The 15,325-nt window shown below is 53.6% G+C and overlaps 5 protein-coding genes across 5 annotated transcripts; 4 read left to right on the plus strand and 1 right to left on the minus strand.

The window, feature by feature from the left end:
- Positions 1 to 969: 969 nt before the first annotated feature.
- Positions 970 to 1,981, plus strand: CCMA1212_008160 (uncharacterized protein; the record flags this gene model as incomplete). The annotated part of the gene is made up of 2 exons (XM_073705306.1): positions 970 to 1,435; positions 1,476 to 1,981. The coding sequence occupies 2 exons, from the start codon at positions 970 to 972 to the stop codon at positions 1,979 to 1,981; spliced, it is 972 nt and encodes a 323-aa protein (XP_073556052.1).
- A 3,410-nt stretch (positions 1,982 to 5,391) lies between these two features.
- CCMA1212_008161 (Glucose-repressible alcohol dehydrogenase transcriptional effector) lies at positions 5,392 to 7,589 on the plus strand (the record flags this gene model as incomplete). The annotated part of the gene is made up of 2 exons (XM_073705307.1): positions 5,392 to 6,342; positions 6,409 to 7,589. Exons 1-2 carry the CDS (start codon positions 5,445 to 5,447, stop codon positions 7,587 to 7,589), a joined length of 2,079 nt encoding a protein of 692 aa, XP_073556051.1. The 5' UTR covers positions 5,392 to 5,444.
- A 1,693-nt stretch (positions 7,590 to 9,282) lies between these two features.
- Positions 9,283 to 10,756, plus strand: CCMA1212_008162 (uncharacterized protein; the record flags this gene model as incomplete). Its single annotated transcript, XM_073705308.1, has 3 exons — positions 9,283 to 9,406; positions 9,878 to 10,205; positions 10,438 to 10,756. The coding sequence occupies 3 exons, from the start codon at positions 9,283 to 9,285 to the stop codon at positions 10,754 to 10,756; spliced, it is 771 nt and encodes a 256-aa protein (XP_073556050.1).
- A 2,199-nt stretch (positions 10,757 to 12,955) lies between these two features.
- CCMA1212_008163 (uncharacterized protein) lies at positions 12,956 to 13,150 on the minus strand (the record flags this gene model as incomplete). The annotated part of the gene is made up of 1 exon (XM_073705309.1): positions 12,956 to 13,150. The coding sequence occupies one exon, from the start codon at positions 13,148 to 13,150 to the stop codon at positions 12,956 to 12,958; it is 195 nt and encodes a 64-aa protein (XP_073556049.1).
- A 403-nt stretch (positions 13,151 to 13,553) lies between these two features.
- On the plus strand, positions 13,554 to 14,726 carry CCMA1212_008164 (uncharacterized protein; the record flags this gene model as incomplete). Its single annotated transcript, XM_073705310.1, has 4 exons — positions 13,554 to 13,726; positions 13,783 to 13,893; positions 14,257 to 14,493; positions 14,633 to 14,726. 4 exons carry the CDS (start codon positions 13,554 to 13,556, stop codon positions 14,724 to 14,726), a joined length of 615 nt encoding a protein of 204 aa, XP_073556048.1.
- Between the last annotated feature and the right edge of the window lie 599 nt (positions 14,727 to 15,325).

A 15,325-nucleotide genomic window follows, 5' to 3' on the forward strand; every position in this document is an offset into this window, starting at 1 on the left:
GGGGGGGGGGGGGACGGCACAGGCCTGGCGCACTGGGCAAACGACAGACGAGGATCAATGTCAGTCCGTCGTACGGTTCCCTCGTACGGTGCTCGGGGGCCAAGCGCCTGCTCGCTCCTGTCAGTGGCTCGCGCGCGGGCTCAACCGCTTCCAAGGTTCGCAAAAGGCGACTCGTCACGAGTCGATGCCGGCCAAGGTGCCCGCAATTTGCACCCCTGGGCTTGCTGCTGCAGACCAAAGGGGTTTTCGCCCGCCGTGGCGCCAGTCCTGTCTTGAGTATCTCCGGTCCTGTCCAGGGGCGCACAGCAAATGCAGGCTTCCTGCTTCTTGGCAGTAAATAAATAAAAAAATGACCGGCCGGGGCTGTTAAAGTCCTCTTTGACAAGCGACCACAGCCAGCGTCCGGGTTCTTCGGCGCGTGTCCTCCCGACTCCTCGCCGCGTTTCGAGCCGTTGTGTCAAGTTCAATCTCTCAACGCCAATTCTCTTTGATTGCCCGGACTGCCTCTCCCATGCACGCAGACTCCGCTCACGGCCTTGCCGGGTTGCTGCGCGGGCCAATCACTGCCGCCTGCTGGTCGAGCAAGGCTCACCAACGCCGGCGATGGCCTCTAGGGGACGCTGATCCGGCCTTCTAGAACGTTTCTGAGACCGCGGAAACCAGGGCAGTCGGTTCCGGCGCGCAAGCGGAAAACTGCTCTTGTTTGCGCCGACAAGCGCCCGGTCAACCAAATGGGCCGATTTTCGTCCTTCGTCCTTCGTTGTCCTCGTCTGTTAGTGCCTGTGGTGCTGTTATTTCCTGCCCCTCGAGCCTGTCCCGTCGGAACTGCGAATTGCCTCCCTAGGCCTGTCGTTCTGAAACGGCCGGTATGGATGCCCTTCTTGCTGTGTGTGCCGGGCTCGCAAGCGGCCTGACCTGCGCTCGATCGTCTGTGTGCAGACGCGATCGTTGCTGGATGTGGCGACAGTGATGTGCGCAAAGGGCCTGGATTTGGCAGCTGCCTGTAAGCAGAACCGACACCTTCGTGCAAGTTCCTTTTGGCGGCCTGGTATCTGGCGCGATGGCGAGAAACGTGGCCGTTCGCTTGCTGGTTTCGCCTCTGAAATTGCCACGCGCTGTCTGGGTTCAGGTTCGGTGTTCCTTGTCGTTCGCTTCTCTCAGGAGATCCCCTGGTTGAGTGCCCTGGCCTGGTGCCAGCAGTATGTAACGGTAGAGTGTTACAATGTCCTCGCTCCAGCCAGTGCAAGTATCAGCACGGCCTGCGTTGTAAACGCTTCGACGAGACGTATCCAGGAATCAGCCGAGTGCGAAGAATGCTCGTCAAACCAGATTGCCGCAGGGTACACCGAGCGTCTCCGCGTTTCAACCTGCTGCAAGCTGTCGGCGTCACACCCCAATCTCTCGGTGCATGTGCCGGACGGCCGGTCAGATTACCGTGTGTCTTGAGCAGCGCTGCAGCACTCGCTCCATCACAGTGATCCAACGGCCAGCATGGACCCCCAGCCGTGCGTCGGATTGGAGGCCGAGCTGCGCAGACACGCGTGAGAAGCGTAGCGGCGAAAGACTGGAACAAAGAGAGGGTGAGACGAGGTGCCAAGTGGTGCACGGTGGTGCGCGTGTCGATACAACGATGCAACGATCGATGCAACGATCCAGCGACGTCGCGACGGAGCGAGGTCCGTGGTGGAGGGACTCGGTGTCTCTCTTTGTCGTAAAATACGGTGCCCGCGCCGTTCTTTGTTCGGCCCGTCACCTCGTAGTCGCGGTGATTAGCTTTGCTTTGCTTTGCTTTGCTTTGCTTTGCTGTCCGAGGCCCGTCGACTCTGGGGATGCTGTTTGCTTTAAGCGTCCGGGACAATCCTTCGTCTTGGATGCTCTCTCTGCTGCTACAACCTTGAAGGCTGCGCGGGAATTTCCTGGCTGGGCTCAGTCTCTGGCCGACCGGCCTCTGTGTGGAGACGAGTCGTATCTGAGCCGTTAGCGAGCCTGCCGCATCTGATCGACAAATCGCCGTTATGCACTCGAGTCAGCGCGATAGATGATTCGGAGACAGGCGACTTCATGCGTATAAAAGCGATAGGAGGAGATGGCAAATTGGGGGGTTGCTGGTGAGAAGAGAGAGAGGACGAAGAGTAGGCAAGAGCTCGGCTTTGGGGGACAGATAGAGAGAAGAAGAAGAAGAAGAGGCGGCCAAACAAGCTCCGAACTGAGCTCCAGCTCCCGCTCACACCAGCCTCCAGTTGACCACTTCTTCCTCCTCATCGCAAGTCTCTATCAGACGTCACACCGTTCTTTCGTTTCGTTCGCTCCGGATCAAAGGACATGCGAGCAACGACAAAAAGGTCCCTCCCGATTCCGCGCTGGATTCAATGCAATCTGGTCCGGGGCCGCGGCTGGCCTGCTTATCTCGGCATGATGCTCTTCAGCCCATCCAGATCCATCAACCAGCCCCGTCCGGATACCGCCACCGTTTATGCAGCGTCCTGGAGCTGGCCTGTGTTGCAACGAACGGTTGCAACCATTTCACCATCTCATCAAAAGTGCATTGAACCTCATTTCTCTGCCTCTCCCTCTCCTTTATTTCAATTCTTCGTCTCCTGATTTCTTTGTCTCTTTGTCCTGCTAATTTTGCCACGGCAGCTCCTTTGACAGCGAGTATGGCTTCCAGGTGCTTCTATTCGCTGCAACTATCTACACCCAATGAATGGTTCGCCATCCCTCTCACAAGCGCAGCAGCCCGCCGAGGATTGTGTGGAGCAAACCGCCTGCGTTTCCCCGCGTTGTCGAGTCTCTGATCCTTCTGTCTCCTGTGTATCTCCTGGTCTGTCTCTCTCGGCCAAATCAATTCTCGCGGCTAGCAGAACCGTCCTAATTGGGGGCCCGTGCAGCAGGTCGCTTCGCTCTTTTGGTTGGCTGCAGCTCTAGTGAGTTCATCAGAGCTCTTGGCTCTTCCCGCCTGGATCCGCCCGTCATCCAAGCTGATTCCATGCCTCGATTCGACCAATGAGTGCCTAGCCAGGAGATGCCCAAGCACACGAGCATGCTGTCAGTAATCTGGTCTACACGGTAGGCGAGCAATTGTCTGTTTCTGGGCTATCCGACTTATCAACGTGGCGATTCCGATCTGTCTAATCAATAAGCATGTTCATGACTGGCCATCAGACGAATGGATGAGGACAGCAGCTTCAGCTTGCCGCGTATTCCGCACAGCTGGCCGCTACTACTACGAGCACAAACCACCACAAACCATGTCATGAACCCAGCAATACCGGTGCTACCGTTGCGGTTCAATGGATCAGCGGCTCACCGAGCGCAGCCTCGTGACAATCCGGGGATCTCTCACCGTGGCCGATAAGACCCTCCTTTGTCTCGCCCAGCCAACCACGGCAGACCTGTCCCATGTCCCGTTGGCCGATCAGCTCCCTCCATCGCCCTCGGACATGTTCCAGGAACAGGCAGGCGAACGGTAGAGGCGGATAGCTAGCCGATGATCACATGTGCATGCCGGCAAGAGACATGACGGGCCTGTCTCCGAGACGGAAGCCAACCGCCAAGCCGTCACCGCTATCTGCTTACTGACACAACAACATGTACTCGGCGGCCTTGATAATCTGATAGCCGAGTCTTGTGACGGCCTTGATGTTGTTTACATAACAGTTTCTTGTTGCAATGGCCACTCTATGGAGGGGTTGGGAGGTGAAAAGGAAGCAAACGGACAAAGGATACAAGTAGAGCGTGCATTGCGACAAAAGTCTCGGAACCGGAGCCCAATGTGGAAGAACACCCGTAAGCGGCATCCTCACCGTTGTGCTTCTTCAAATGACACACAAAATAACCATGTGAGAACGACTGTGGGTGCTGAGGGCAAGGTCATGTCAGTGAACAACTGCGGGCTCAGATGTCGTGCTGGATGCAGCTACCTTATCATGCAATGAATCAATGTCCGTTGGCCCGCAAGATCCTGTTTGCACGGCAACTTGCCTTACAAGTACTCAAAGGAGGTGCCCGTGCTCGGGCTTTCATAGCTCCTCCACCATTCTTTGAACAACCAACTTTGACTCAACCAAACTGCTCGAAAGTCATGCGGAAAATGGAAGTCTGGAGTCCTTCAGCCTTACTCCGTAGATGCCACTGAAATGGCGCGGCTGCCGGCTATCGCTCAAAGGCATGTCCCATGCGCGGCTGATACCTTACCTTCCTCCGGTAGATACTTGGTAACGATGCAACCACATCGAGATTGGGTGCTGGACTCATTTCCTCGAGGCCACCGTGAGACCTGGTAGACTCTATCATTCAGTGAATCACGCACCTTGTCTCGTAGGTACAATGAGACGCAACGATATTCTTCTCTCTTCGATCATGAGTTCAAGGCTTCAAGCCGTAAAATCAATCAATTGTCGAGGCTGTCCTTATCGCAGCAACGCCACCGATAAGGCACGTGATTTGCAGCTCGCAGATCCGGCGATGCGGAGCACCAGCATCACGTGATTCAACCTTCTAGCTTCCAGACGCAGTTTGTCATCGCCAGCCGCCTCATCGTCAACGCCAAAGCGGCCGGATTTTTCCTCCTCGATATCGGCAGCCACTATTCTTCACGCACCAGGTATTAGTTGCATCATATCTAGAGACGACATCTCGGCCCCGCGCTCGCTCGTTCTTATTATTTTTTTCTCATATCTGTGAGTTGTCGTGCTGCCGCTGCGGACGTGGCCCCTCCATTTTGCAGCGGGACCCTCTGCCAATTCCCGCTTTCGTTCGCGTGTCCTGACCTGGAAAGACATTGGCTGACCTCACTCTCCCTGAGCAGTCGGCTTCCAGCTCGCAGCAGTCCGTCTGCACTCGATATATCCAGCCCTCAGTATATTTTTTTTCTTTTTTTTTTTTTTGGCACCGCTCTCTCGCCTCTGGCCCCCCTGCCTCGCCAGCTTCTCGACTCTTCTCGACCGATCAGAGCTTTACGCCACAACCCCCCGAACCCCGCGGCTTGCTACTCCTCACCTCAGCCAGCCAGCGGCAGACGTATTCTGGAGCGTCAGCTGCCTCCTCATGGACAATTGAGGTCGATCCCGGCTTCAACTTCGATTCGACTGCACCGGCCCTCACATTGCACATGTCACGGCTGTTCTCTCGCCGTTCCCATGCGCAAACGCGATATCCGTCCAGCGTCCCTCGTTTCGAACACCGCGTCTAGTGGAGAGCCGTCTTCCGACTTGTCTACGACCCGGGCTCTGCTCCGATCCTCCTTGAACGCATACTAAACAACAGATGACATACTGCTTTCGACTGGCTTGCCACGACAGACCCATCATCTCCCTTTCTTCTCCACCGTACTCTTCCAGAAGTCTAGCCTAGGCCACACTCGGAACCGCTCGTCGGCGCGGTCCTGAACAGCCGCGGCCCCGAAGCCGACAATCATTAAAACCGTCAATCACAAGCTCTGCGGCATGTACTCACAGAGCCACCAGCAGGGACACAATGCCCGGCTGAATGGGGCAGGGCGGGGGATGCCCAACATGTTGTACAATTTCCAGCAGCATGCGCAACATCAGCACCCCTCCCAGCCCCAGCATCATCAAGGCCTGCAACATGATCATATGCTCCCTGGCGCCAATGGGCTGGGGCATCACTCGTCTTTCGCGTCCGGACTTCTCTCGACCTCGGCCAGCTTCAACTCCGCCTCTCTCTCCAACGGGCACGCGACCAATGCCCGGGCCGGGCAGGCTCCGCAAAATGAAATGTGGCAAGAACAGTTGCGGCTGCACAAGGAGGCTGAAAGGGCGCACTCCGCCATGACAGAACAGCAGCAGCCTCACTACTACGCAAGACTTAAGGCGTCAGAGAACAGGGGCATTGGTGGCCCGCCTCCCTCCAACGGCAAGACCCAGGCAGACAGCGAGAACGACCCGGCAGATATGAGAAGGCCGTTGAACGTAGAGAAGGGGACGACTCGCCAGGACTGGCACAACTTGGACATGAGCGGCCAGGGATTGCGGAATCTTGCCTCGGAGCTCTTCCGGTACCAATTTCTCAACGAACTCTACATCGCCTCCAACAAGCTCACTCGCCTTCCCAACGCTATAGGAGAGCTGCGCCAACTCCGTCACCTTGATGCTTCTTTCAACCAGATCAGTGAGCTGCCCCCGGAACTGGGCATGTGCACCTACCTGAAGCAGCTGCTCCTTTTCAACAACAACCTCCAAGAGCTGCCCTTTGAGCTCGGCTCTCTTCACCAACTGGAAATGCTAGGCATAGAGGGCAATCCTTTGGAGCCGAGCATAAAGCAGGAAATCATGGAAAAGGGCACCAAGAGCCTGATCAATGCGCTGATGGAAGGAGCTCCAAGTATGTCCTCACCCATGATCGAATCCTTTGGTTCGTTTACGTCGATTGCTAACTGGTCTTCTTTAGTTCCTCTGCCCCCCACTCCGCGAAAAGAAATCATCATTCAGGAGGACGTGCCCGAAAACCTGGAACGAATCAGGGTCTTCTCTTGGAATATTCTCTGCGACAAGTATGCGACGACGCAGACGTATGGGTACACGCCCACCGGGGCCCTGAGTTGGGAATACCGCAAGAACTGCATCCTGGAAGAGCTGCGGATACGAGACGCAGACTTTTTGGCTCTGCAGGAAGTCTCCACCGACGCCTTCAAGGAGGACCTGAGCCCCGAGCTGGCGCAGATGGACTACAAGGGCGTACACTGGCCCAAGTCGCGAGCCAAGACCATGTCCGAAAAGGATGCACAAACCGTTGACGGCTGCGCCGTCTTCTACAAGCAGAGCAAGTTTATCCTGCTCGACAAGCAGCTGATTGAGTTTGCCTCGATTGCCATCAACCGCCCCGATATGAAGAATCAGCATGATGTCTTCAACCGAGTCATGCCAAAGGACAACATTGCCGTCATCTGCTTCTTCGAGTCTCGACTGACCGGCGCTCGCATCATCCTGGTCAATGTGCATCTGACATGGGACTCGGCGCTGGCCGACGTCAAGCTGATCCAAACGGGTATTCTCATGGAGCATGTGACAAAACTGGCGGAGAAGTACGCAAGGTGGCCGGCCGTCAAGGACAAGAAGATGATTACGCTGCCGCGATCCGACGATGCTGACGAGCCTCCGCCGCCGCCGCAAGCCGAGCCAGGCCCGAGCCAAGAGTATCGATCCAATACCGACATTCCACTGGTGGTCTGCGGTGACTTTAACTCAACAAAGGACTCTTCAGTGTGGGAACTCATGTGCCTTGGCCGTGTGCCGCCAGACCACGCGGAGCTGAACAACTTCCACTATGGAAGCTTCACCCGCGACGGTATCGAGCACCCGTTCAGCTTACGAGACGCATACGCACCCATCCAGAACACGCCGGACGAGTTGCCCTTTACCAACTACACGCCTGGCTTCGCAGACGTCATCGACTACATCTGGTACTCGGCCAACACGCTGGAAGTTGTCGAGCTGCTGGGCCCTCCCGATCCGACATACATGAAACGAATCCCAGCTTTCCCCAACTGGCACTTCCCGGCCGATCATATCCAGATCATGTCCGAGTTTGTCATCAAGAACCGGAAAGACAAGAAACAAGTGTCTGAATAATCGCCATGGTCCTTTTGTTTTGTCCTTTCTTGCCTCTCGTCATTTCTTCTCTCTTCTTTTTGGTTGGCAAGGTGGGCGGTGTCGTGTGGATAGAAGGATACAAAGGGTAGGACGAAACCGTTAGTGATTGAACGAATGGAAAACCTCTTATGCCTCAAATCTGGATGTAGTTTTGGGTTTTGTAAATTGGAGTCTACGGCATCTTTTTTACTTCTTCTCTTTCTATCTCTGTCTCTGTCTCTGTCTCTGTCTCTATCTCTGTCTCTGTCTCTGTCTCTCTTTTGCTATCGCGTGGATTGTAAAGCGATGGCCGTTGGGCTTAGCGATTGGGAAAGGGGGGTTAGTAGGTGAATGTAACAATGCATGTGTAATGAAGTGGGCGGTGGTGGGAAGCGATGTGTACGAAGTAGTAGCTCTGGTAGCAGTTGACGTTCTTTTTCTTCTTCTCTTCATGATTGAGTCTCGGCTTTGTGCATTGTGCCGTGTGATGCCCCTTTTGTTGAGTGAGATTGACGAGTTGGGTATGTGACTCAGGGTAACACGCGCGATGCGGTGCGGGTGAGGACATTTGAGAAGCTTGTGAGAGGGGTGAGGAGTCGGTGAAGGTGAAGATTGATGTATATTGCCGTGCGAATTGATGAGGTATCATCATGCAACTGTTTGAATGCATCTCGTATAGACGGGAAGATGCTGGGTGAGGGGGAAGTCAGAGTCATTTCGTCGGTGAGGGAGGGGGGCCTCTCGTCCTTCGTGACGTAGAGTGCCCTGTTTCTTGGAAGGTGTTGTTCTTGTATAGGGCGGTGTATATCAAGCTGCCTTGGTTCCGCTCGGGGGATTGGGTCTTTTTCAATCTTTCAATGTCTTTCTTTTCTTCCTTTCTTTTCTTCGTTTTGGGAGGAGTTTCAGGGGGGCTGTTGAGGTTATGGGTGTGGATGGGAGGTGTTCTTTTGAGAGGTATGTGCATATTCTCATGCCTTTGAACTTTGATCTACTTGTGGGTGATACTAACCTATGAGAACTTGAAGCAGCACACTCTTATTATCGAAACCATGTGCAAAGGAACGAATAGTCCTACAGAAACAGCCCACAAGGACGTCAAGTCCTTCCTCCTGACGGGCACAAGCGATCTCCATTATCTTCCAGATGGCAACAACCAAACGGCGGCGAAGGAAAGGATGAAGGGTTCATCGGGCTTGACTGGACCGACTTCACATTGGCATCAGCGATGAAGCTGTTGAACGTCTAGCGCAAGAGTATCGCCGCGCTGATATTGCGATGATGGAGGAGATCGACGCCTTGCGAGACGACTTGCAACTTCACAGAGTAGTTTGCCTTGCCTTGTGCCCACTATCTCCAAGAGGTGGTCGAGGACGATGAGGTGTTTGACCAAAGACCTAAAACAATCCTCGGTGGTGGCTTGACAAGCCTCTAGTAGGTTTTCCCTCTCATTCTGTATGGAAAGGCTACTAACCTGGCGTAGGATCTCGAGGAGCCACTCCTTCGAATACTTGGCCCTTGCATCGTCGAGAAGCTCTGAGGCCGAACCGGGCTTCCCTGGACTCGCAAACAATTTGTGGATATCCATCTGCAGCCAGCTACAGCGAGTTCTTGGAATTCAAATTCAACACAGCTACTATCAGACAGCAGCAGGCTATTGTATGAAGCACATTATCGACAGACAGATTGATCGGCCATGCAGATGCTGAATGGACATGGGGACCTACAACCGACAAACCCCAACGACCAACATCAAGAGTCGAGGAACGCAAATGCCTGGGCGCAGCTCGACGGCCCTGATACCAGCGACGAGCCTCTGAGTTTGTCTGCCGGGTGGATCGATTAGGATCGACCGGCTGGCTTGATGCATGAGACTCGGGCAGGCTGTTGGATAACATCCCTGGTCTGGGATTGTGGACGGTATTGGCCGACTTAACAAACTTGGCTGTCCACCTAATTGCCAGTAAGATGAGCGGCTTACACTGTGAATTGGCAATACGAAGCTGTTAGAATTTCAAGCGATTGCGGTAAGCCCACCCTTTACTAGTATACCTTAACCCAGTTCCCAACTTCAAGATAGACTATACGAATATTTAAGGATATAGAGCTAATTAAGCTTATTAACCTTATGCCTATAGATCTAAACGCCTTACGCAAAGTGTTTAAGAGCATGCCAGAGACCTAACTTAACTTTGCCGTTATCTTTAACAAAGCGTGGATAGCTAAGCTTGGTGGTGGGTGGGAATCTCTCTGGGATGACTAGCTGCATGAGGGACATCTTTATCTTCCAGAATTCCTTACGGACGCCGCGTTCTCAAACCACAGGCTGTGGATTATTGACCACGACGTGGCGCTGAGGGACATTGCAAGGCCTTCATCTACGGGTCTAAGAGGTACCTGGCTTAGAGAGAAAACACCAAGTCCTGTGGTCTGTTTACGCTGCAATGCAGAAGCCGACCTAGAGGAGCCACAGCCATACATTCGAATGCCGAACATTCTCTCAACGCCGCTGAGTGAGTTCAACAGATCCCAACAGATGAGGATCAGAGCAGGTTTATCATTCGCATGGCTTGCCAACCATGAAATCACTCCTTCGACCGGCATCTGGGCCGTTCTCTTGTACGTTGCCAAATACGCGAGCAAGACTGAGACGCGCAGCGCCTCTTATTACAGGGAGATTGATTGGATCGTCAATCGTCTTGAGCTATAAGACGAGCCTGGTTCATGCACCTCCGTACAACTCTGCCCCAACCATCTACATATCTGGTCGGACAGGCGCAGCTCCAACTGCAATTTTCACTGCCAATGGTACCCTCCCTCATCGTTTTCGATGAGTGTCACAGCGTCAAAGACCGGACGACGAACTTCTGGGCCCATCTTCGCGAGATGCGCTCACTGACGCATTCCGGCCGACGTCGCTCGCAGCGGCTATTCATGAGTCCCAGTGGCTATTCATGAGTGCCAACCCAATTCCAACCAGATCGCCGGATGGGGATTTGAGTTGTAACGACTTCTTCCTATTACAACGACCCGAGAGTGACCCCGATACGAGTGATGAACCATTGGACTCGAGTGAAGGGCCTCTGGCCTTGAAGAGGGCCAAACCTGCGGAGAAACAGACGGTTACCAGCAAATATTTCGGCGCTGGTGGTGCTGGAGGAGCCCTTTGACGCCAATCGCGGTCAAGAGACTCACGTCTTATCAAGGTCTCAAGTTGGAGAGAATTTGAGCATCTCGAAATCACAGTGTTGGCGGCTCGAGCACGTATCCTCACCATTGCCGTTGGTCAACAATCGTGTTCCCTGACCGAGCTTCCCCATTATTGCACATGCTACAGTTCCTCAGAGACCAAAACAGCGTCGTCACTACATCTGGACGGAGATTCTCTTATAATTCTTTGCCTCCAGCCATGGCAGGCTAGGGATCGCTGCCGTGAGATCATCCACTGTGGCCACTGCTCGGGGAACCACACTGGCCGGAAGCATGTGACGTATAGGGAGCAGATCATTCTTCAGGGACGTTGCAAATCCCTGCAGCAGAGACAGAAGTTCAGGGGGATATGCCATTAAAAGGCATAGGGGCGCGGCGTAAACAAAGGCCGATGGCGCTCTTCCTCCTGACGCCTATGGCGAAGAGGCTCCTTGGCTCATGGAACGGCTCAGACCAACATATGGTGGGACAGTTAGAGAAGCCTAGAGAAGTGGCGGGACCTGACAACCTACTTGTGGCGGACCTGGTTTCTGACGCCATCTTGCTATTCCGTGGGCGGCCCATTTTGCTATGATTTCGGCTGTGCGGGTAGCGACCGTCACCGCAAAATTTGCTGGAGCGGGTTGGAGCAAGTCTTCTGGAACTGCAAAAGGGGGTTTGCAAGGATACGAGTTCGAGCTTCAGACGCAGATCTGATACAGCTGCTGTAACGACTATGTCTTATTATAGCGTTATAGAGCTTTGACGTCGTGGCAAGATGATTCACGTCTTGTCGCGGCCTCAAGCTCAGAGGAACTTTCCTCACTTTGGCCAGAGGGGGTTACGAAAACACGATTTCACCTCTGTCAACCTGTGGTCATCCCAGATGACCGGCTCTGGGGGTTCCTTGCTACCTTGACTGAGCGTATCGGATTCGACAAACGAATCACATCCCAGTTATTGACAGACTGAGAGGGCAAAAAGCCATCATTCCCCTAGGGAGATGATCCTGGAGATATGGAATGTCCGGCTCGATTGCTGAGTGGTCATGATGCTCACGGCGTTCCTCTATCGTCATGGCACCGCTGGGTACATTGTATTATATACTGGCATCCAGGAGCGGATATCAAGGTGACGACGAGTGCGAGGAGAGGTGACAAGGAACCGTTTTTCGCCTTTGACGGTTGGTCTAGACTTGGTTGGAGATACCTACCGCAGCCCGCAAAGAGTCTCCTCAGCGCCTAGCATGGAGACGTCGATTATGCGAGACTTCATCGAAGAAGATAATAGGGGGACAGCGACCATGAGTTCGATCCCAATTGACCAGCGCATGAAGACATGGACGGCTATGAACCATAGCAGTAACACAGGGCCCAGATCCGGTGGTCGGCATGCCGCTTCTGAGTCACCTGCAAGACAGTCTTGGCTACTCGCAAGGCTCGGGACTCTGAGGCTCAGCGCGAAGAAGCGAAGATGCTCAAGCGCCAGAGGGAACAGCGGAAGGATTATAAGTCAGCAGAGTTCACTGAACCTAGCTGAAACTTACTGTAGCGAAGTAGCATTTGGACGAGGGCACGAGAACACACACAGGCTCCCAGACCTCACCCTTTGGATATAACGACTTTACAACACACGGACATTGAATTGTGTCAAACTGACTCTCGGGCTCTTGGGATTTGCAGAGTTGCATGCAGTGGCCCAATTGCCGTTTACCAGGAGAGCCATTGTTTGGACTCATTGGAAGTCCCATATACAGAGCCTCCGACTTGGAGAATTGGAAAGAGGAAACTATACAGTTGGGGAAATGATACCGCTGTCGATTTGTCACCATGGAACGGTGTAAAGTCTGATGTCAGAGAGCTTGGAAACGGGAAAGACAGCGCTGCGTTGGCATGACTGTTGTTGGATGACCAGACTGAACATACCTACTGGTCTGTTGCCGGGCAGCTAATTGGGTTAGGGAGGGCTGGAGCTTGCTTCATGGCCGGGAACAGTGCATTGGACGATGATCCAAGAGCATCAGGGAGGTGAAGGCAAACAAACTGACAGAAGGAAGAGATGGCTCGCATCACAAATTGAGGGGAGATGCTGAGATCAGTCCCTTAGGCCACCAACCCGAAGCATCATAACACGACCGAGGACGAACAGTGGTGGACTATATCTGACCCATACCCACAACTTCATCGTGCGTCTGCAGGGCTCGTCTGCGGCCCATTGGCCATCCGGACCCCTGACGGCACCCTGATCTCGGCTGTGCCCGACGTTGCAACCCGCCCTCCTCCACGCAAGAAAACCTCTGCCGTTGCAGGCGCTGCAGTCAAGAAGACCTCAAAGCCGGTGCAGCCAAAGGCCACTGCCGCCGCGACGTAGAGCATTCCTTCACCTCTTGGATGGGACAATCTCAGGGCTCTGGTGAGCTCTATTAGAAAATGGTTACATCCAATTGTACGTTATGCACAAACTCTTCAGCGCTGACTGTGTTTGTTTCCACGTTACTGACTTGGCGCAAGGGAGGTCCAATTCACGGCTTCACAGTTGACAACTCAGTCCGAACGCATGCGGACTGCAGACATCCGTCTCGTCTTCGGCATTCTCGGCAATTGGACATTCCTCACGGATCGTGCCGTCTCTAAAGGCTCGGGGTGACGGCCGCTTTGCTAGAAGGCGAAGATTCGCTCTTCCCTTTACCTTGGGTGGCTTATCGAGTTACACATGTGTCCTGACAATCACCATCTGTTCTATTCGAGTTCAGCTTCGAAGCTATCTTTCGTTTGGACAATGGCACCAACTCAAGAACGGATGAAGAACGTTTGTTGTGTCTGGAGAGTTGGCCTACTCAAAATCACCGCAACATGGCCTGCTAACCTCGAATGGCTTGTCTTCCTTCGGCTTTCCAGTTTCTGTCAGACGTGCAAAGACTGCCGCTCCATATTGGTCGAGGCAGAAGAGGAGTGAGAAGATATAGAAGAGGTTTCTCGAAGTCTGCGCAATGCATTTCGCGATTTAGCCTCGTCTTTTACGACCTCAACGAACGAGAGGAGAACCTCGGACAATCATTCGTCAACCCAACCAACGGCCGCCATGTGGTGGAACCTGTCCCCTACATGCAACAAGGCATGTGTGATAACGATGCACCGACCGGCCTTGGAATATAGCGAACATTGGCCGGAACCATCCTACTGGATGCATCGGCACACAAGGGCGCGAGGTGGTCATGGAGAGTTGGTACCGCAAGGACGCCGAACAGGATGGTTGCTTTAAGATACCACCCAGGAGCTTGTGTTACTTCCAGCCCTATTTCCACCGTCTTCGGCCTTCAAGCTTCTGCTGCTTCTAACTTGTGGTGCAGTTACTACCTGCAACATGAAGGTGGATATGGGACAAGATCCAGATGATCATAGCAATCCCCAAGTCGCTACAATCTGGCCTGGGGCACGTTTCATACATGACTTTTGCTGCACCTGCTGCTACAAGTGACCAGCTACGAGAGAGACGTACCAAATCCCGTCATTCAGGTATCCCCGCCGGTGGGATGGACGACCGACAAGCCCGAAGAAGCACAGAAGTCCTACAAGAAATACCAGAAAGGCTACATCGGCAACAACGCGCCTGTTCTCCTCTCCCCGGCGGACCTCAAGCATCACTCTAAGAAGCTCGCGAAAGGAGCATTCGCCTTTATCGGTCTTAACCATGAGGACTACCCTGACTGCTACCATGCGTGCGTCGAAAATTGTACCAATTCATGTAGTCAGGGCCACAGCCCACAACACCAGGAAGTCGCATCATCGAATTCCCTTTGTTTGTTTATTTTCCTTCTTTTTTTCTCTAGCTAGCTCTATGGCGAATGTACGCTCTAGCCCACTTGTTGACAACTTCTTTCGACGAAATGGAGATGCAACAGCATTGGGCTTCTCGATAGGAAAGAACAGTTACAGAAAGGGATCGAGCTAATCCGGCTTGCGGCAATCATTCTTGTCAACTCACTCACCCATCATCTGGACCAAGTCAGAGCTCGGATGATGCTTTGGTATCAACCACTCGGCGCTCCACGAACCATCAAACAGACATGGGAGGGCCTTTGCTGTCATCGACATGTATAGGGGTTTATCAGGTACCGCCATACGAGCGATGACTCAATCTAGGGAGCATAGATGTCGTGTGACAGTTTCTTGCGGACAAGGCGAGTGACGAAATTCCGATGGAGCAACCGTCGTGTATTGTTTCTGTACATCAGCCGAAAGTCCAACAACCGAATCGACACCGCACACTCACCAAGGAACAAGACTATGCAGCGATTTGTGCCGGAGCTTTACAGAAGATTTACTTGGTCTCTCTAGACACCGTTGACAACCATCCGTCTCGATCGCGGCCAGCCGGTCAAGCTGCGAAACGACATTCTCGACCGCCAGAATGTCAAACTCCTCTGCTTCACGCCGCCATGTATAGGGCTGAATGGAAACATCAGGTCGCCAGAGCAGAGCTCAACGACATGGGAGGCTCATGTAACCGACCTGGGATGGCAATATGCCTAGACACGCACAGAAGCTGGC

This window comes from Trichoderma ghanense, assembly GCF_004382785.1.
Source record: "Trichoderma ghanense strain CCMA-1212 chromosome Unknown scaffold_11, whole genome shotgun sequence".
Lineage (NCBI taxonomy): Eukaryota > Fungi > Ascomycota > Sordariomycetes > Hypocreales > Hypocreaceae > Trichoderma > Trichoderma ghanense.